Source organism: Brachyistius frenatus, unplaced genomic scaffold (assembly GCF_029030835.1).
Source record: "Brachyistius frenatus isolate BFR_SWC_R1_liver_20210118 unplaced genomic scaffold, ASM2903083v1 Contig_11, whole genome shotgun sequence".
In the NCBI taxonomy this organism is placed as follows: Eukaryota; Metazoa; Chordata; class Actinopteri; family Embiotocidae; genus Brachyistius; species Brachyistius frenatus.
The window spans coordinates 4691590-4712788 of NW_027210610.1; the positions used below are offsets into that span (position 1 = coordinate 4691590).

Below are 21199 nucleotides of genomic sequence, written 5' to 3' on the forward strand. Positions count from 1 at the left end.
TAGCCAGCCATGTGCCATGGGATACCAAGAGTCTGCAGAGTTTCTTCGCAGTCACAAAGTACACCACTGATTTCACTGATTAACATACCTTCTACTGAAGAGGAGGATGTAATCAGCCTTTTGTTGTAAGGAAATGTGCATTCTCTCAGAACTCCATGACACACAGTTGTGCATCCCTCCCCCGGCAGATGTGGAATTGTGTACAGCTGTGCTGCAGTAGCATCTTTGTGGCGTACTTGGAATCTATTTGCATTCTTTTTCTTTGTGTTAAAAAAAAAATGTTGCGCTCAATCTCGTCCTCCTCTTGTAAAAACAGCAGAGAAAAATGTCCTCCTAACGACCCTTGACCATTTCTTCTCATTGTCTCCTAATTCATCTGTTAATGTGAAGACGGTTTTCATTACATTTATTTAAACAAAGCTCTGGCAGACTCTGTGTTACCTACCTGCCATTCTTTCTATCTCATCTTGCTGTCACTCTCCTTTGTAAAACATTCATTTGTATTTGTTTAAATCTTTCATTCAAATTTCCTCCAGTCTCCATCTCTCCCTTCCATTTAATTTAGTTTCGATTTTTACAGTTACATCTTTCCTGTTCATTATTACCCTCTCCCTCATATTATGTCTGTAATTCTTTTGTCCCTTCATTCTGTTTTCTGTCTCGTTTTTTTCCCCCCCTCCATCCATATACCAGCCAGTCAAACCATTGTGCTGGCGGCGGGAGTCGTGGCAGTTTGGATGAAAGCGACCGCCAACGTCTGATCTCAGATTTTGCCACACGAGCGATCGCCGCCCATCGTCAGTGCATGGCCAATGGAGGGGTGCTCAACAACCTCCCCAAGTCTGAGTCCAACATCACCTTCTTCTCAGATGAAAACCCCCTGACAATCAAAAATCCCATCTACCATGAGGACGGGACTTTGAGTAGCCCAGAGACTCTTGGAAGAAGCCAGAGGAGAAGAGACCTTCTTGGGAATTTCTCCCCTTCCAGGAAAGGCCTCCGAGAGGCCTGGCTGCGGCTTAGCTCTCCTGGATGTGATGTGGGGTTTGGTGGATACAGCGGCAGTGATAGCGGATGGGTATCAGGAGGTGGACACAGCTGGACTCTCCCATCAAGATTACATCGAAGAGATATGTACGATGCTCTGAGGCGGCAGGTGGTTATGGATCCTGTGCAGTGGGAGCTGGAGCTCCTGAAGGCAGAATTCAAGGAGAGTAAAGATGCTGGTCTGGATTCAGGCTTTGACCGTGGACTGGATTCGGATTTAATGGGAAGTCCAAGTCTAGAACCCAAGCTCACAGTGAAAGAACAAGCCCGACAATTTGAGCAACAAGCGCTTCAGGAAATGAGGCAAAGGCAAAACAGAGAGTCTCGAGGATCCTTGTCGCCTGATATTCTACTGTCTGTTTTCCCAGAGTCTCCTCAGCCTCACAAGCAAGCCCCTACTTACAATGTCCCAACTGTTCAGATCAAAGAGGGTCCCCCATTTATCATCATCACTCACAGTGATGGAGGGACCCCTCCACCGAGTCACAAGCCAACACCTCCTGTGCTGCGGCGCTTTGGTACAAATTCAACAGGAAATCAGGGTGCCGAAGAGAGACTTCAGGTCCATTTAGAGGTTATCCCTGATCCCCCTTCAACGCCTCCACCACCACCGCCATCTCCACCGCCTCCACCACCACCACCACCACCGCCATCTCCGCCGCCTCCGCCTCCTCCCCCACCCCCGCCTCCCACCTCTGCTCCTCTTCCTCCCTCATCTCCTTCTCCACACCACCCTCCCTCTCCTCCTCCTGTCTCTCCTGCATACTCCAATCATACGGAAACACTTGCTCCTCCTCCTCCTCCACCGCCTCCACCACCCCCACCACCTCCATCGCTTCCACCGCCTCCACCTCTCCCTCCCCCTGTGTCGCCCTCGCTCCTGCGTCCGTCCATGTTCGTCCTTCCATCACTCTTGGAGGCGCCTGCTCTGCGACCCGTGTCCCGCCGACTGTCGCCACCGCCCCTCCCGGTGGGACCCGAACCACCTCGAAAGGAGCGAAAAGGAATCCTAAAAAACATCCAAAACATAGCAGACATTGAGAAGTCTGTGGCCAACATGTTCAGCCAGATAGATCAGAAACAGATCCCACTCAAAAAGGTCATGAAGAGCCGGGCTTCAGTGGATTCGGTGGATTCTCTTGTCTCCTTGGATGCATTAGCGGTTGGAGCAGGAGAGGTTGGAGAGGGGGCGAGCGAAGGAGCCAAAGAAGAAGGAGGAGAAGGTGGAGGAGGAGGAGGAGGAGGAGGAGGGAGGAGGAGGAGGAGGAGGAGGAGAAGGAGGAGGAGGAGAGGATCCTCCACCTCCACAGATTCAGCCCAACACAAACATGAACTCAATCATGGAGGAACTTGAGAAGCGATTCCCCTCTCAGTCTACAATGCTCTAGCCTTTGCTTTTCTGATTCAGAAAGCCCACAGAGGGGAATTTCTTAACACTCCTGTGTAGTTTGCGGCGGAGCTGTCAAGGGACTGATCCTCAAAATAGCTCAGTGGGATGCTGCGATGATTTGGTGATTTTTTTTTTTTTACCGTGCTCCAGCTACGCTCTACCAAAATGACTTACTGTTTTTTACATATGAAAAGAAAGATAAAGAAGTAGTCCCAATATAAACTCTATGGGCAGAGGAAAAATGTGTCTCATCTCCGTTAATGAAACTTGCCATGAACAGAAAAAGAGAAGAACTTCAAATAGCTGCAGATTGGGGCTATAAAATCAAATGATTAGAAGTGGTGACATGTGTCCTGGTTAATTTTCTGTTTAACTACTGTCATTAACATTTTCTATCCATGGCAAGTAACTGACATACTTGTCAATAAACAATCATAATCAGTCAGTGTCCTTCTCAATGAAAAGACACATGATTGTTGTCAGACACTTCCTATTGCGAGAGGCTGGTGACAAATTCTGGTTGGCCTCTGAATTTCTGAACAAGTTTGTTCCAAATGTATCAGATGTGTAGAAGAAAATCAAACAGATGAGATGAGAACTTTATTGGCCAACTTGAGCTGAACTTTTGCTGGACAGTGAATCTTTGTAATTTTTTTGCATGGATAGTTTTGCTTCAGTATTTCTGCTGCTACCGAGCCACAACTTTTGGAATGATCAGTGTCACATTGAGTCTTTACTCTCAATTTAATAAATTTGCACTGTTTCGTAGATACCATGTTCTGTAACGCTCACTGTAAGATCACAGATCCTTTTCTTTTTTTCCGCAGTATTCTGTGCACTGCTACCTGCAAACACATTTCTATCTTTGTTATTAATTTGAGTGCTGCATTGTGTATCTTTTTCAACCCTGTCTCCTAGCAAATACCTCATTAGACTGTTTTCCAGGTATGTTGTGCTACGAAATGTGAGTGCTGGCTTGATGGTCATAGACAAAGAAAATTGAGTGATTTAAGCACTACATTTATTGTTTTCTACTGCACACGAGTTTTACTGCGGTATTTAAGCTGTTACAGGGTTACATAGAGGTGGTGGGAGTGGATGCCAAGCATACAATCCACAAGACAAAGTTTGCATCCTGAGTCTTTGCTGTGATTTATTGGCAACAAAAGCACTTCGGCTAAGGTTAGGGGAAGATTATAATTAAAATGTTGATAATTGTTGGACTTCATGATGGTGAAATGGCATTGTTATCACTAAGTTTGAACCTTGGTGCCTAAAGGTTGAGTGAATGGTTCCTCAATTTAGGAACGGTAGGTCATGTTTATTCAAGCTGTGCTTGCAAACTAGACCTTCCGAGGCTTCAGGATTGCCAAGCGACTCGAAGGGTCAAAGGTTCAAGGGTCTGAGACCGTGCTGGAGATGAGGGGTTCCTTATATCTTTACTTGGTGTTTCAAACCACTTTGATTAAGAATATTGGTCGTCTGACTGATTAATTGTTTAAGATCCTGCGGATTTTGTAAACTGAAGATCCTTATTCAGCTTTCACTGTGGACTCCCTCATTTAAACAAGTGGTGTCAGAGCCTAAAAGTAACTATACAAAATGCTAAATATGTAGTCACTATATGTTGTGTCTTGTTAGATGAGCTACTTGAAATTACTATTACGAGAAAACCTAATCCTGGCAGCATCATGTTTCCTTTAAAAAATGTTGTATTTCAGTTGTTTTTAAACTTAATTTCTAAGAGACAGGTTTATCCTTTTATACAGTAAACATCAACAGTTGGCTGCAATCTTGTGTATTTTGTTTCTGCTCAAGTTTCTGTCAAATACTAATTTACGATGTAGTTTTAATTTTTATTTTTATAAACATGCATTTGTCTCAAGTCCTTCAGGTTGATTCTTAGCGCTTTGTCTTCTATTATTGCTCATTTTCATAAATGTCGTTAGTTAATTGTATCTATTCCTTTACCTCCGAATCCACATTGTCTGGGCAACTGCAGTGGTCCTGTATTGTCTGTTCATGTTCCACAAGGTCATGTATTTTGTTTCTTCAAGGAGACAAATGTTAATATGTGGGTAGGTGAATAGCAAAAGGACAACAACAAAAAAAGTAAAACATTCACGTAGTGATATTTTTATTCACAAAATGCTTTTTACATTTTCTGGGGAGTTTATTGCTTCTTGATTTTAATAATACTTAATGATGTACTTATTAAGGATGTGAGACAGAATTCTCAATAACATATGCGGTGCTAATTAAGAGAGTCAAAGACCATTTTTACTTGACAAAACTTTCAAATTATTTTTAAACCCATCATCACAGACATTAAAAAAAACATTTAGAAATGGTCCTCTTAATAACGGATAGCTCCTGTAGTAACTCATGCTGGTTAGTTCCCGCTTTTGTATCACTTTAGCTCTGGTGGCAGAGCAACTAATAAACTCCTGTTGCATATGTTTGTCTTGCATGATTACAACACCTTTTTCCCATGAAAGATGCCTCTGGGAGGAGCAGAAGTAATACAAAAAGTGCCACAGGCATGTGCAAAGTGAAACATTTACTCACTGACAGTGACGGTATATTATGTGCAGTTGTTTTCTCTTGATGGAATTGTGGCAGAAAAGTACGCAGCAGTAGCCACATGCCCAGTGTCCTACATCTATAGTATATTGATGAGGTAATACAATGTTTCACTGTGTGTTATGAAGGTCACATAGACACATTTATTATTACTGGAAGACATTTCACCTTACATTTAAGTTGCTTTATTGTAGGTTCTTCTGAAACGGCATAAATGTCAAATCAGCTGAAGTTACAGTATAGTACCGTGTCGTTTAAAGGTTTTGTATCCCCAGTTCAGTGGGTAGAAGTAAGTGACAGAGTGACTCATTTGTTTTCATGACTGCTTGTAAGATATGACAGATTTGTTCCTTTCCTTTGATGAAGTACCTGCAGCTGATATGCAGCAGAGGGAATGACACATCCATCTCATCTGTTGGCTCTAATTTGGCTACTTAAACTGATTATGGAAAGAAATGGCCACCTTTCGAGAGCAGCTGTTACAGAAAAAGGTCTCAAATGTGTCACAGTTTGTTTCAGTTGTGATCTGGAACCAAATTCTGTGACTGTTGCTCTGTCAGTAGGAGATTTCACTGCAAACCTCTTAACACACTTTCAACAAGTTGTCTCCAGACACATATTATCATCATGGAGTGACAGTATCACATCTGTCCTGCATGACTAGAACCGATTATCATGACTGTGCAATTGGACCAAATCATGATGTACAGCCAAATAAAACAAACCCTGCTGGTCACATCGCTGATGTTACGAGAGGATACAGCTATAAACCAATGTTGTCACTCTGCAATTGTATAAGAGGCTCTGTACACCCAGAACAACAGCACAGTCACATATTCACTTAAGAGTCTGTGCACAAACAGGAGTGTGAAAATGTACACACACACACACACACACACACACACACACACACACACACACACACACACACACACACACACAGAAATACACAGCAGCATTAAACAGGTTGCAGGCAGTGCTTCTTGTTTTAGCTGACTGGCTTGGAAATGTTTTATGTCAAGATTAGCTTTCAGCCTCAGTCTGCTGCATGTCATTAAACACACACATAAACACACACACACACACACACACACACACACACACACACACACACACACACACACACACACACACACACACACACACACACACACACACACACACAGTGTATCTTCATCTTCTCACAGACAGATTTCTGTTTTCGTTCTCAGTTCTTATTGTGTGCATTTGCGAGAGAACAGACCCCTTTTGACATTTTGGGGAAAATGTATTGTTTTCAACATCCATTTTGAATTGAATTGTGAAACATAGGTACAAGACAAAGCAAGTAAGAAATAGGTTGTTATAATTGTACCGTCACGCGTTTCATGCTCGCTACAGCAAAGATTATATCGGGAAGTCTGTGTCGTTGATGCACCAAATAGCCACTGGATTACAGCAAAGGGAATAAAGTGTTGATGTAAATGGTTGATGTGTCTGGCTACATCAGTGCGCTCCATCATATCGCACCTGCCTCCAAACCTCAGGATAGTTCTGGTTTTCTCATTGTGACTCATTTTTGTAGTTTTGGCCATCGTCTCTCTCAGTAATAATAATACTACAAACGCAAAGTTAATTGCTTATATCTAACAGTGTCTGGCAAATTACAAAAAGTAAGCCAGAAGAGGAAGAAACACCGGCTGTCAGACAGGTAATCAACTGCCAGGTGAGCTTAGATAAGAAGGTGAAAGGTAACATAATGGCCGTACTGTCTGTTGTAATCACTTCACAGTTCAGCTTCCTCCTTCAACTTTGACCTACATTGCTTGCCAAAGAGCTGTAGGTTTGTTTACAACCTGTCAAGTCACCACACTGCTCATGTCTTGCTCAATCACTATATTTTTATGATGTTGGTGCGTTGCCAGAACAATCTGAAATGATGGCAAAATCTACAAAACAAGTGGCAGGTTTAATAAACCAAAATTTAGTCTTTATTGTTGTTTAGGGTACAAGTATTGCCTGAATGACAATGAAAATGTAACAAATAGTGGTAGTTTTTCATTTTGATATGGTGTAGTTTGGTTCCATATGTTTCAATTGATGCCCCCATCTTTAATTTACCTAATTTCCCCCCAGTGATCCAGAAACTATTTTCACTATTCTGATTTGTTTAGCAAGTAGTTATGCTCTTGTACACTGGGGGAAACAGTCGTCAGCCAATCAGAGCTGTGTAGGATTTTGAATAGGCCAGCTGACCAGCTATAACTGTATAGCTGAAACAAATAATTTAATTTTTTTTTTTTTTTTTAAAAACACCAGTAAAATGATGATCCTATAGGTTATTGGGTTTGAAAATAATAATAAAAAATAATTACTCGTAAATCAGCAAATCTCATTGAATTAACTGCTCCAGCACCATACCTTATGCGTCGAACCAAAATCATATCCGTAAGATGGATATTTCATTACTACAGCTTGGATATTGCAATTTAAAATATCCATAACCTCAACAAGAAATGGGTCAAGTAGTGAAACACTGCAAAATGTTATGATAGATAGGCAACATATGTGAAAGAAATCTGAATCTGTATAATGCCAAATTAAGTTCATTTTATGTTGTAATAAATGTATGCTGAATAAATATAATGTAAAGAGGACAATTGTTTGCCTAAGACAAATTATGTCAGAGCCCATAACTCTCACCACATTTACAAAACAAAGGAGCCCCTTTGTACTCTCTCTTCCTGTTGGTTTATCTTCCTTCAGAGGGGTTTATTCTGGAAATGTGAAGAGACCTGGTTATTTTTTCGGTTATTTTCTACATTACATGCAGCCACAATGAGAGAAGAGACGGTACAAAACAAAGAGAGAAAGAAAGGGATGCGGCGACACAGAGGAGGCTGAAATAGACAGTGAGGCTGAAACAAGTTGGAGGAGAAGTAAAAGGAAGTAACAAATGAGTGGAGGCGTGATGGTGTAAAAGAATGAGGGGAGAAATAGAGAGGAGAAGAAGAAATTGGTATTGGGTGTCACAGTCTGTTCTTTAAGAGCTAATAATATTTCTCCCCTCCTGTTTCTGATACCCACTACGAGACAAGGTGGAGAGGACACAAAGAGTGAGAGTCAGTCATGTCAGATGTGGGTGTGTTTGTGTGTGTGACAGAAATCAGATTGCTGTCTGTGTGTTTTTGTCTCGAGAGGACCTAATAATGTGTCTGTCAGAGCAACAAGGGCACAAAGATAGACTTATCTTCGCACACTGACACACTCACAAACACACAGACTACACTACATTACACACAGTGCTGGGCACATACTGTTAGCAGAGTACACACACACACACACACACACACACACACACACACACACACACACACACACACACACACACACACACACACACACACACACACACACACACACACACACACACCATGACTGTGAATAGGGTCATTTCATTCGAACCTGTAGATCACCCAGAAACCATTCTTTTCATCGATATATTCACCATTAATCCTTCCATTCATTCACTCCTCCGAACCTCTGTTCATCTCCTCAGATGTCCATCAGGTCTAATTCACCCAGCCAGCCTTCTGCGCCTTTAGCTAACCAATAATCTCGTCTTTTTGAAAGCACACACATTCTTTCAAAGCTGTATTTTGCCAATGAATGGTTTTTGTGTTGGTGTGTGCGTGTGCTTAAGTAGGTTTAAAAGGCACAATTGTATTCCTGTGTGTGCTTGCGTTCAAATAATCGAGGAGGATCTGACGTGTCCTCTAAAAGTCTGCGTTTGTTGTTCTGTGATTCGTCTTCATTTTGTCAGCTAATGACCTTGGTTTCACACCACAGTGCATTCTGTGGCTACATAGTTAAGACACATGGACAGAGAGGTTATTGTCCCTTTTTCTTTGTTTTTTCTTTCTTTGTATTTTTTCCCTTTTTGACTTTTTTCTCATCTCTCTAATTCCCAATAAAATTCTCCCCTCTTTTTTTTTTTTTTTTTAATGTTTCTGAGTCTTAATCGGTCGCTCTCACAACACTAATGATTAATTTCACAGTATTGTAAACAATATAGCGCTGTTGTTCACACTGCCATAAATTTGACTGCTGGGTAAATCCAATCATGTATATTTGGTGAAATCCATTGTATGTTTGGTGACATTGCAATTATTTAATATTTTCACTCTTATAAGCATGCCATTGTGAGCGTGGATCCAAGAGAGAAAAACAAATTAGCTTTATTTGCTGAGAGTTACATGAAAATATTAATACCGCCAGTTAGAGCCAGCTGGTCACCAGCTTAGCACAAAATGTGGCGGCACAGGTAAACAGTCAGCCTGTGGTAGCAGGCTGCTTCCAGTTGTCTGACTACCTCACAACGATGAAATAAAGCAAATAACATATTTATTTGTGAGCTTTAAAACTGCTGTTAGCTCTATTTGAATCTTTGGACTGAACCCATACTGTATGGACGTGGACACGTAGCTTCCAGGTCTGACAAGTCAGGCAAATGTGGAAGTGCCCGAAAGTGCAGTACCACCGAGGGCCGCTAGGGGTTGGTTCCAAAAAGGCTTTACGTCCATATACTCCCATTAAATGAATACAGTATATTCATCGCATTTTCACTCTACCATTTTATTTCTGAATAATAATTTAATTTTCTTGCATGGCTTCAAAATCAGAACACTTTGAAGACTTTATGTGCACAGCAAAATGTCTCCATAGACATATAGCAACCTGTTTCAGTGAAGGTCAACTATTTTTCCAGTTTCCCCGAGCTTAATTTCGTTTAAGACGTCTGCCTACGCAAGAAAGACAGCACAAAACATTCAGCATTCAGCAACATCTCAGAAGTAAATATATGTTGAGCAGCTCTCAACTACTCACCACATGGGTCCCTTTTCTTTTGTAAAGTGCCATTAAATCTGAACTTACACTGGGTTTTATCTGGTATTTACCAGCACAGTACCGCAGTATTTCCTGATCTTGATAAAAAATGCTCACGAGTCTAACATCCCACCTACCAAATTAGACACATGCTCCACTGTTTGTTAATTGTTTTTAAATATTGTAGTGGCTTGACATACACCATTAACCGTTTCCTGAACAACAGAATGAGCTTATTTGGGCTATAAATGAGATGTAAATATTACAAATTAGCTATAATTAGAATATTCATCCAAACAAAACAACACATTAAATAGTAAATGACACAATGGCATGCTGCTATTTCTCAGTTTCTTTGTATTGTGTTTTGTAATTTGGTCTCTGACTCTCTTTTGTACAGTAGTCTTTCGCTTTACATTTCGCTGAAATTACATACAATCTCATACATACAGTCATAGACATCTCATCTTAATTCCACCTTGTAAACTGTGTTAATGTGAAATGTTTTCTGCGAACCATTTCCATTTAGGTTTTGATTCAAACATGTATTTTTCTCTGCAGTAAGAAACATGCATGGCAACGTGTTGCACCTATAAAGCATCTTAATAGTTTTATCAACAGGTTTTCTTTGTAATATGAAATACTCTTACTGGTTTTCTCCTTTGATCTTCTAGGCGTGGATTTGGGCAACATGAGGTATGTGTCTTTCTCTGTGTGCCTGTTACAGTTTAATGTACATTATTTTTTATTTATTTTCCTGTTACGTATTGTTGTGTGGTTCAATGTTGTGTACTCTTCTTTCTGTTCTTTTCTGTTAGATGCAATTTAAAATCAAGTGGCATTTGCTATGAGTTTCAAAGTGATAGGTATTTTGGGGTGGGGGGTGGAAATACCTGCCCAACAAATTGATTGACAACATCAATTTCAAACATATACACATATTCCACTCTGTGCATTTCAGATACGTTGAATGTGGAACATCAGATATTGATTTTGTTCCCAAAATAGATGTCTATGAAGATTCTCAGTCGTCCAGGACTTACTCTATGCAAGTGTATCCGAAGGCAACTGGATTTCAAATCACACAAAAGGCTTCTTCAGTTCTAACTGCCTGGCTTAAAGCCTGGGACTCCCCACGATTCAGAACTGCAGAAGCTTTTCAGATGAGAGGTGAAATGTCTTTACGAAACTCAAACAAGTCCAGTTGCCGTTGGATAACACTTTTAATATTTCAGAATAAATGTACTTTATACCTTTCTAGGGTAGAGCTCTGAACATCTTCATTTCTCTTTTTATTCAACCACTTTTCTTTCCCTCTGGCAGACACAACAACTTCTTCGACCTTCTCTGCTCAGGCCAGAGGTACTCTGTCTCTCTTTTTTCTGAACACTTCTTTACTGCTCATGTGTGTTTTTCTGCTGGAGTGTGGGTTTGTGGAAGAACAGCTGAAGTCAATGTGATCAGGGAGTGTATGTTTATTTGCTCTATAGCTGCTAATAATGGTCTGTCAATCTAACAGGAGTTATCAATGGAATCGGGCATCGATCCTGGCCAGGATTACTACACTCAAGATTATTACAACTATGACCACGGGTTAGTACAATTCTGCACATCCTACACATGTCTTTGGTACATACAAGGTGTATTTGCTAATTTGTGTTATATGTTTGGATGGTTTATCTGCTATTTCAGTCGTATCAGGCTTTTCAAGCTTTTGACTTTCTCTAAACTGATGTTAATATAAAATGAATCTGAAAAAAAAACACATTTACGGTATCACAGATAGTAAAAGCAAATCCACTCAGGAGCTTTTCTAGATTTTTTTTTCTTTCTTATATCACATGATACTCTCCAGGGGTTGGAGTTGCCAAGTCGTCATGAAAATGTAGATTTTCTCATTTCTTTTTTTTCTCTCTGAGCACCTCAAGGACTTCTGAGCTACTCCCTTGAGCCAAAACATTATGACCACAGACAGATGAACCGAATAATGTTGATTTTCTCGTAACAGGGTTGCGTGCCATTATCTGGGATATATTCGAAAATAGTGAACCATCGGTTCTTGTTGTAAATGTGTTGATGTAGGAGAAATGGGCAGGTGTAAAGCCCTGATCAACTTTGACAAGGGCAAGGCTTGTGGGTTGTTTGAATTCAACAGAGGTTATCCTGTTTGGTGGACTGCGGCTTGAGTTGCTGAAACTTTTAGTGATGGTTAACAAAGGAATGTGCACTATACCGTGCTGCGTACAGTTTTGGGCTGCATAGTTCCAGACCGGTCAGAGTCTCCATGCTAATCCCTTTTCATCATAAATAGCATCTTTGATTGGGATGTAGGTGTTGGAACTGCACCTTTGAGAAATGGAAGAAGGTCGTCTGGTTTGACATCACATGAATGACTGACCTTATATTTTGTTTCCCTGGAGAAGAGGCACCATCAAGAGGAGGTCAGAGAAGGGAGTGTAATGCTCAGGACAATGTTTTGCTGGGAATCCCTTTGTCCCAGCATTCGTTGGACATCAATTTTCTTTGGGCCACCTACCGAAACATTGTTGCAGACCAGGTACACCCTCAGCAGGGTAATGAGTCCTGCTGCACTGTTTATATTTGGTGAAACATGACAAAGAGATCATGGTGTTTCCAAATCTGTGGGATGTACTGGAACAATAAGTCTGATTCACAGTTGCTCCATCTCACAGCTTACAGGATTTAGAGGTGTTTGTTGTCACATACAAAGGTGGATCAAAAAGTTTCAAGACTGTTCCTGCTGTGCATGAATGGAGCACAGCACATAGATGCACAGGAAACAGTGGGAAGCTACGCGCATTTGCAATATCAGCATGGAGTTGGGCAGAAGGCAAACATCAAATGTTGTTCCAAACTCTGGAAATCGGCAACAGGGACCCTTTAAATCAGGGGTGTCAAACTCATTTTAGTTAAGGGGCCACATACTGCCCACTTTGATCTCAAGTGGGCCAGACCAGTAAAATCATAACATAATAACGCATACATAACGACAATATTTCTCTATGTTTAAATCATTGGTGAAGGTTTTTGGATGATAAACCCTATTTTAAGGTCTTTCTACAATAAACTAGAAACATAAAGAGCAAAAACTCAGACATCAGCCCACTGTTTATCTGCCTGGGCTCTCCTCTGCCAGCGCTGCTGCCTGTGGCAACGGGCGCTGCTGCCTCCGGCGCAGACGTCGCATTTACGCTGTTTTTGAAGCAATTACTGGATCGATTAAAAAAAAAAAAAAAAAAATACAAAATGTTCGTACTCATAAACCTCCATATTCTCATAGAAATGCAATTTATGTCTTTCTGTAATTTTCACACTTAGCAAAGTCATACGGCGCGCGGGCCGGATCCAGCCCGCGCGCCGTATGTTTGACACCCCTGCTTTAAATGCTTCACAAAATCTACAGCAATGAAGCCATGAGCTGGGTGAGTTGTTTTAAGTGGCAAATGCGTATCGAGAGAGGCAGAACATCACTGTCCAAGGTCTGAGGAGGTGAGTTTTCTCTGATGGTCATGGGGTTGCGCACTGTGAATTCATCCAATAGTGTCAGACTGTCGACACAGAGTTCAACTGTGATGTTTTGAAGAGAAAACATTTGGTCTAAACAACCTGAACTCCAACATGACAACATGCCTACTCACTGCGTATTTTGAAATGTGCAGGTTTCTCACTGCAGCTCATTGGATTGGACTCTCTACAACTTCTGTCTGTTCGCCAAAACATTTGACACCCAATATAATATGTGCTCTCCGCTGAGGTTTCCAGTCCACGGTGAAATGTCGAATGTGCATGTACCAGTGGTAAAAAAATGAATAAATAAATTTTTTTAAAAAGCATATAACTGGTGCTGATGCTAAATAAGAAACGTAACTTAGAATAAAAAGGTTATAGCTTCCCACTGCTCGTGCTGCGTTCATCTGCAACAGGAGCAGTCTCTGAAATGTTTTATTGCCCCCTCGTAACAAATAGTAATGGAACATGCTCCATTGCCCTGAACATTTGTTTATTACACAGATGAAATTACACTTATAAGTAACTAACATACTAGCATATGTCATCCTCTCTAAAATCACAACACCCTTTTTTCTTTCTTTCTTTTTTTATCCATATGGCCACATTTGCTGATGAGATTCCCAAAACATTTGTCACATTTTGTAAACAAAAGAAAAACTCAGTAAGTCGTATCAATCACAGTCACAGCTGCAGAAACAGAGCTGCAGTGTTTCGTAGTTTTCCCCAGCAGTGGTGATCGTCTTGTAGAAAACGCACAGACCAATAACGATACGCAGTGGAAGAGATACGCAGACCGTGAATACAGGCCAACTCCACCGTGTTCCATCGCTTACCTTTGACCAGCGGCAGTGACGGACAGGTTTGCTACAATACTGGAGGAACATATTTCCTCGAACATGAGTGAGGACCACAGGGTGTGCACTTTATCCAACTGAGCCTCGCGACAGCCACATGGCAGCTGCTTCGACATCAATGATTGCATCAGTCACGCAGTGTGTTGGCTCCAGTGAAATGTTGACACCGGCGACCTACTGTTGGTCCGTATATTTTTGAACTACATGAAGTCAAAAGAGTAAGGGAGAAGGGATTTTGTTCAAAAAATGTGTATGTGTGTGGGTGTGTGTGTTGTACTGCACATGTGTGCTCTTTGGGTTTCCTTGATGTTAAAAGAACCAAAAAACATACTATAGAGGACATGTAACGTATAAAATCCCCACTGTGGATCAAAGAGATTCTGAACAAGCCTGAAAAAGACTCTTTGCATCCCTTTCAAGTGTTATTCTCGATGCAGCCTGACATCTGTGATGCATTGTGTAATTTTTTGTTATAATTTTAGCTACAGACTCCTGGGAACTTGATTTTATACACCCACCTACACTCACACATATATGCACACACACACACACACACACACACACACACACACACACACACACACACACACACACACACACACACACACACACACACACACACACACACACACACACACACACACACACACACACATAATTCTCTCAGCAAACACACACACACACACACACACACACACACACACACACACACACACACACACACACAGCTAATTCTCTCTGCCTAGCTTTGCAATACTGTTGCTGCTAATCAGGCAGCCAGCCGTGGAACAGACAATGGGCCAGATGCTGGTGGCTTAGAGCAACATCCACAAACTCATGTCTGACTCTACGCAAAGAGGCTCAGGAAATCAGACTCTGTGACCCCGTAGGACTGAGATCTAATCACTTTTGTTTTATTTGTAAATACAAGTCTGTGCCAACAAATACGAAACTACTTCTCAGGGTATAAACAACTTTTCCTATCCCCGAGTTTTGTATCTGAGAAACAGACAACAGGTGTTACAGCATTTATTTCCGTACAGTAATCCGTTTTGGATTTATGGTTCACGACCTTTTGACCTTTGCTTTCATCTTGTCTTCAAAAGATGAAACCAAAATGGGATTTTCTCTGCATGTGGGACTGTAGCCATCCGCCATTGGCATGATCCTGATCGCATTTATACAGATGCAGAAAATAACTTCAACCCATTTGTTGCACAGGTTTGATGTTTGGATGCCTGTGTCAAAACAAACAAACAAACAAAAACAACAAAACAAGCCAAATTCATGTTGCCCTCCAGTCAAGAGGAAAATACTCAACCAGTAGATGCCGTGGAGCAATAAGGGATTAAATCTTGCCTTTCCAAAATTGCTACTGGCGTGGGTGATGTGCAGTGTGACTGCTCTGTGTGCTGAGTTAGGGCGCCCGCATGGAAAATATTAAATGAGGAAATTAGCAATATGGCATGATCCTGTCAATAAAGATACCGTTTTTTATTTCTTTTAAATGGGCAGAACAGTGCAAGATGTATTAAGACCGTAATTACTAAAGGGAAAATATGTTAAAGACATGGGTCAAACTTTTGGGGGAAATAGTTTGTTTTGCTCAGTCAGACAAGATGGGCATCAATCTTGAGTCTGTATGTATGAAGTATGAAGAAATGCGTAGCTGTTTCTTGTTTAAAAAAAAAAAAAATTCCCTCGCTAAAAGAGTAATTTCTCAGACATTTAAAGGGTCACTTTAAAGACAGACATGATTGTTAACAAACTGAAAAGTTCAAATTGTTTTTCAAATGACATTTGATGAAGCTGATTGTGTTTCTCACCCAGTAATCTGTTACAGCACACAGGACCAACTCTCCGTATCATGTCCCCCCCCCACACCCCACCCCCCACCACACACACACACACACACACACACACACACACACACACACACACACACACACACACACACACACACACACACACACACACAATATAAATATGATCACATCATAGCAGGGATCATTTAGCATTTGGAGAGCCACCAGAAACACGGCCAGTGATCCAGATTGATCCTTTTTGATGTACACACACACACACACACACACACACACACACACACACACACACACACACACACACACACACACACACACACACACACACACACACACACACACACACAGGTCCAGAAAACACTAGGATGTGCTGGCTGTGTATGCCAGATATCCTTGCAACTTGGAACTGCACAAACAGATTCTGTGACTCAGTTTATTACTGCTCCCTAGTGGTGACATGCAGAGGTGGGGGGGAGGGATATAAGGAAAGGGAGTCAAGAGCAAAGGGAAGCGAAGAGCTGGGGAGGGGAGGCTACTGAAGCCTTCAGGTAGTTTGATTGTGTACACTTTAGTTTGAATCTGCAGGTTAACAGTTGAAATCCCGTGATCGGGTTTAATTTGAAGGTGCATTCGCTTGCAGAGGTCCTACATTAGAGTTTATAAATGTGACAATTATGTATTACCTGTTTTTTTTCTCCATTCTTTTTACCTACTCCTACCACCCTCTTCTCTCACTTACACCTATGTGTCATCCATGTGCCCCCTCGATTTGGTTATGACTTGGCTACAGTTAATATGATGGGAGGGCAACCCCCCCCTCCCCCCAGTTGATCGGAAGCCGAGTGATTGGACGAGGCGATGTGTCTTTACAACTCTGTTAGCGAAGCCAAAGGACATATTTGTTATTTTAATCACAGTGGGACATATTGCTTTCACAATCGCATTTGAAAATATGTGTTTTCTGACCCACTGGCTCCCTGAGTTGCTTGCTGCAAGGCTCGGAGCTCAAGTGGTGATACGCAGAACATTTCTTGGCCGGTATAGTCAGGCAGCGCTCCCGGCAACAGACAACAAAGAGAGACGAAAGGGAGGAAAATCGATTCCAGTGTTTTCTGCTAACAAAATGTCTCCTGGCAACAAAATGCTCCTTTTGTGATTAAGGCAGCTTTGCTTAGGCAAGTCATTAGACACTGCTTATCATTGGAGTGAACCAGTGTGTTGCACTATGTGTTATTGCTTTAAGTGGCTGCAGATAAGAATTGGCCAAGTGCACCAGTTTGGTTTGTAAACAGCTTTCTCTTCTGTTTTTACTTCTGATTGGCCGGAAGCCGCACAATAATTTAAAGATAAATAATAACTCTTAAATATCGACAACAGTAAAGTTGTGCTGTGCACCGGCTCGTACTATTTATGACTTACCTGAAATATTCTCTTTTACTCTCTCGCTAACTCTCTGTCTCTCCAGGTATGACCTTCCTCAGTACGGCAGTCGCAGGAAGCTGATCTCACCCTCCGGCCTCTACGATGAATACGGAGAAGTTGTTGTTGACGACGACGGCAGCTACTATTACAGCCCACAAGAGTCTGACGGAGAGGTAAACACAGAGAAATAAAGTAGAAGGCAGGAGAAAAGTGTTAGACAGCCAATAAAACACCCTGGTGACACTCCATGAGATGAAAATAAATTGTTGACAACATTTTCACAGTTTTCTGGCAAAACTAAAATTTTCAATTTTAGTTCCACTTGCTGGATTTTGTTTTCTGGAGTTAGCTGCATTTTATTATTTTACTATCATTTACAACATCAGGAATGGACCTATATGGTTCTAGAAATGGTAATACCATTGTCAAGAATGCTTTGAAGGTACGGAAACAACATAGTTTTAAAAGAATAGTTCAACATTTTCGACATACAATTTTTGTACTTTCTTGCACAGAGTTAGATGAGAGTGATGTAAATTTTATGTCTGTCCACTGACGCTGTGACTGGAGATTGGGGAAACATCTAGCCTAGCTCTTCCCAGGAAACAATACTCCCTGTTTAATACTTTATGCCATCTTAATCTCTACCTGTCTGTCTGTAATCCATGAAAGTTCAACTAAAGGTTTAAGACTTTAGTATACGACAGGCTTACTCTGTCATGCACTGAAACCAAATTTTTCAACCTGGTCTTCCACCAAAGTGTGTAACACACCCATCAGTCCACTATGAATATTGTGTCAGTGTCATGATTTGCCTCGCCTACACGAAAAGTAAGGTGCCTTCGGTTTAGCTTCCAAAACCATGTGGTTAGGGTCAAAAAGAGATCCTGATTTTGGTTTAAATGTGACGCAGTTGCAATTTGGTTCAGTTTAGGGACCGAAACTATTTGGTTAGGGCAAATAAAAGGTCATCGTTTGGATTAAAATAACTAATTTGACATACATTTTGTAACGTACATCCCGTAAATTATTTAAAGTACATAACATCAGTTAATCATATTAGGTTACTTTCGTTACGTAACTTACTCAGATGACTGAAACGAAATCCACGGTTGACCAAAGCACTGGCTGTCTAGGAGAAAGTCCTGCGTTCTTGTCTGTCCATCCACCCGCAACCTGCGAACTTTATTACTCTTTGTTCTTTGTCACATGGCGTCCTTCTTTAAACCTGGTCACACACAAGTGTACTTTTCACACCTTGGGGAGGCAAAACATGACACTGACACGGTATCCTCTAGCGGACTGGCGGGTGTTTTACAGGCGGTTGTATTTTTTACGATAGTGTACTTTTTTTGAAAGTGAACACAATTAAATATTTTCATATTATGTAATCTTCCTTTGTACAAGCAGCCTGTGAAAGCTCACATAGTGCTAGAAACCCTGCTGCAGAAAAATTGGCGGTAAAATGTTAAGGCCTGGTCCTAACAATTCTCCTGACATTGATTGTGAAGCTTTTGGCAATTTGTATATCTTATTTGTTCCTTTCATAATTTATCTGACTTGTTTTTGGACTAATATCATCGTGACAACAGGTGAGGAGACAGTTTCAAGGAGACAGATTAGCCCCACACCCCACAAACCTCCAGCCCCGACCTCCACCTATTCCAAAAAAGACCCCAGGACCCACAAGAACTGAGGGTGACAAAAAACAACAGGGCGGTACGACCGTGAACACTAAACCTAAGAACTTGAGTGCAGCTGCCAGGTTGAAGGCTGTAATGAGAGTGAGTACACTGCTGTCCTCTGGGGGACAGCCTCCTGCCCTCCACCCACCGTGGAAAAAAGCCAGGATTGGACCGCTAGAAGAGGGAGGCAGAGGGAGGGAAAGACTGGGAGGAGTGGAGTTGGAGAAAGGAGAGGCATGGAAAAGAGGAAACAAAAGGGGAGGCAGAGATGAAGCAGCAGAAAGAGGGAGGGAAAGGGGAGGAAGAGGAGAAATGGAAACATGGGGGAGTAGCAACAGAGGTGACATGACAAACAATGGGATGAGAAATGCAGTCGGAGAAGGAGAAGGCATCAGGCCAGAGCACAGGGGACATCTCCCGGGCTTGTTGTCCTCTGGCCAGTCTTTCAGCCTGGATGGCGGCATGGTCATCGATGGGAGTTACTTCCAGACGTCCATTGAAGCAAACAAACCCCCACCAGTGAAACAAAAGCTGAGCGGGGCCCTCGGGCTTATCTCCCTAGCCAGAAGGCTCCAGGGACCTGCCAGGGTGGGAGATGAACAGTGGAGCGATGGCAAAAGCTGGGACAGAGGAGAGGAAAACAGTCGGAAGATGTATGGCTCCATAGGAGATATGAGTGTTTCTGCATCGGTATCTTCGAGAGCCACAGAGGAGGAGAGGAGGACGCGGTGGGAGTCGGGAGACGAGAACAGTTCCTGTGACGGGTGGCGGAAAAAAGGAAGAGGAGTTCACGACAGAGATGAACAAAGCGATTCGGAAACGGGAAGTGGCAACAAAGAGTCTCAATCAGAGTTGAGCCTCTCTGACACAAGCAGCCCCACCTCATCTGTTGCAACAGAGCAAGACAAGACCGAGTCCGATACGGAGACGGGAAAAAATGAGTCAGAATCTGAAACGGAGAAGGAGGAGAGAGATGGGTCGGAGTCTGAGAAGGAATCGGGGTTAGAGAGTGAAGAAGAGAGGGAAGAATCAAGCAGAAAACGTTCCAAAGTTAGTAACAGTTCTGGGAGTAGCAACAAAATAAGTAGTGAAAGCAAGAAAGAGAAAACCAGCAGACGACGAGAAAGGACCAGCAAAGAGCCAGATCGAAGCAGCAGCAGCAGCAGCCACTCTAAAAGTTCTAGATATTCAGGTTCTACAGTTTCTAGTTCTCGGCCCAAAACCTCTCGACACTCACGTTCTTCACATGAAACGACAGAGCAAGAGGAAAGTGAGGAAGATGAGGAGTCAGGAGAGGAAGGAATAAAAAGTGTTAGGTCGGGAACGTCCTCGTCGAGCAGGCGATCCTCCAGCCGCGTCCAAACAGACATTGGCTCTAGTGTGATCAGCACCTCGGATGACTTGTCGCCCATCATCGAGGACACTGAGGAGGAGGAGGAGGATGAAGAAGACGAAGAAGAGGGGGATGTGGGAAATGAGTCGGCTGATTGAAATGCAGATGAGGCCTTAGCACCCCCTCCCAAGATTAAATTCAGAGCCACTAAGTACGGTATGGGTGAAAATGCCTGGATTGGGTGTGCGGTCTTTACCTGAGTGCAATTTATTACTGTAATCTCTCACTTTTTCCTTGTTTGGTGTGACTTATATTCACAAGAGTTTAAACTGCCGGCATGTCCTCTACTGCCCTCTCAGAGTACCTCTGTTCTGTGGTTCTTTGCATCTTTCTTTTGCTGGTGTCTTTAATCCCATTTTTTTTTTTTTTTTCAAATCAGCCCATCTCTTCACCTGCCTCTTCTTCCTCTGCGTCTCGAAGTCGTCGTGCAGTTTACACCCCGAGTTGATGCGTCTCCCGTTTCCTTTTCTGAAAGCTCCACTACCAGCTGATTATTTCTCTGCTGCCGTTGCTGCTGCAGCTCAAAGATTGCTGTTCGCCGACTTCTCTTCGTTGCGTTTACAGATTGCTCAGGCCTTTTTCATTAGTCATTTCTCTTTTCGTGT

At 42.1% G+C, this 21199-nt stretch overlaps 1 protein-coding gene across 1 annotated transcript in view; it reads left to right on the forward strand.

The window, feature by feature from the left end:
• The window catches only part of LOC138617045 (protocadherin-15-like), a 171894-nt gene that overhangs the window by 148176 nt on the left and 2519 nt on the right, over positions 1-21199 (forward strand). Inside the window, exons 36-39 of the mRNA XM_069691698.1 lie at positions 10561-10582; positions 11210-11248; positions 11406-11479; positions 17560-17689. Of these exons, the coding sequence (XP_069547799.1) occupies positions 10561-10582; positions 11210-11248; positions 11406-11479; positions 17560-17689 (265 nt within the window). The remainder of the gene's footprint in view (positions 1-10560; positions 10583-11209; positions 11249-11405; positions 11480-17559; positions 17690-21199) is intronic.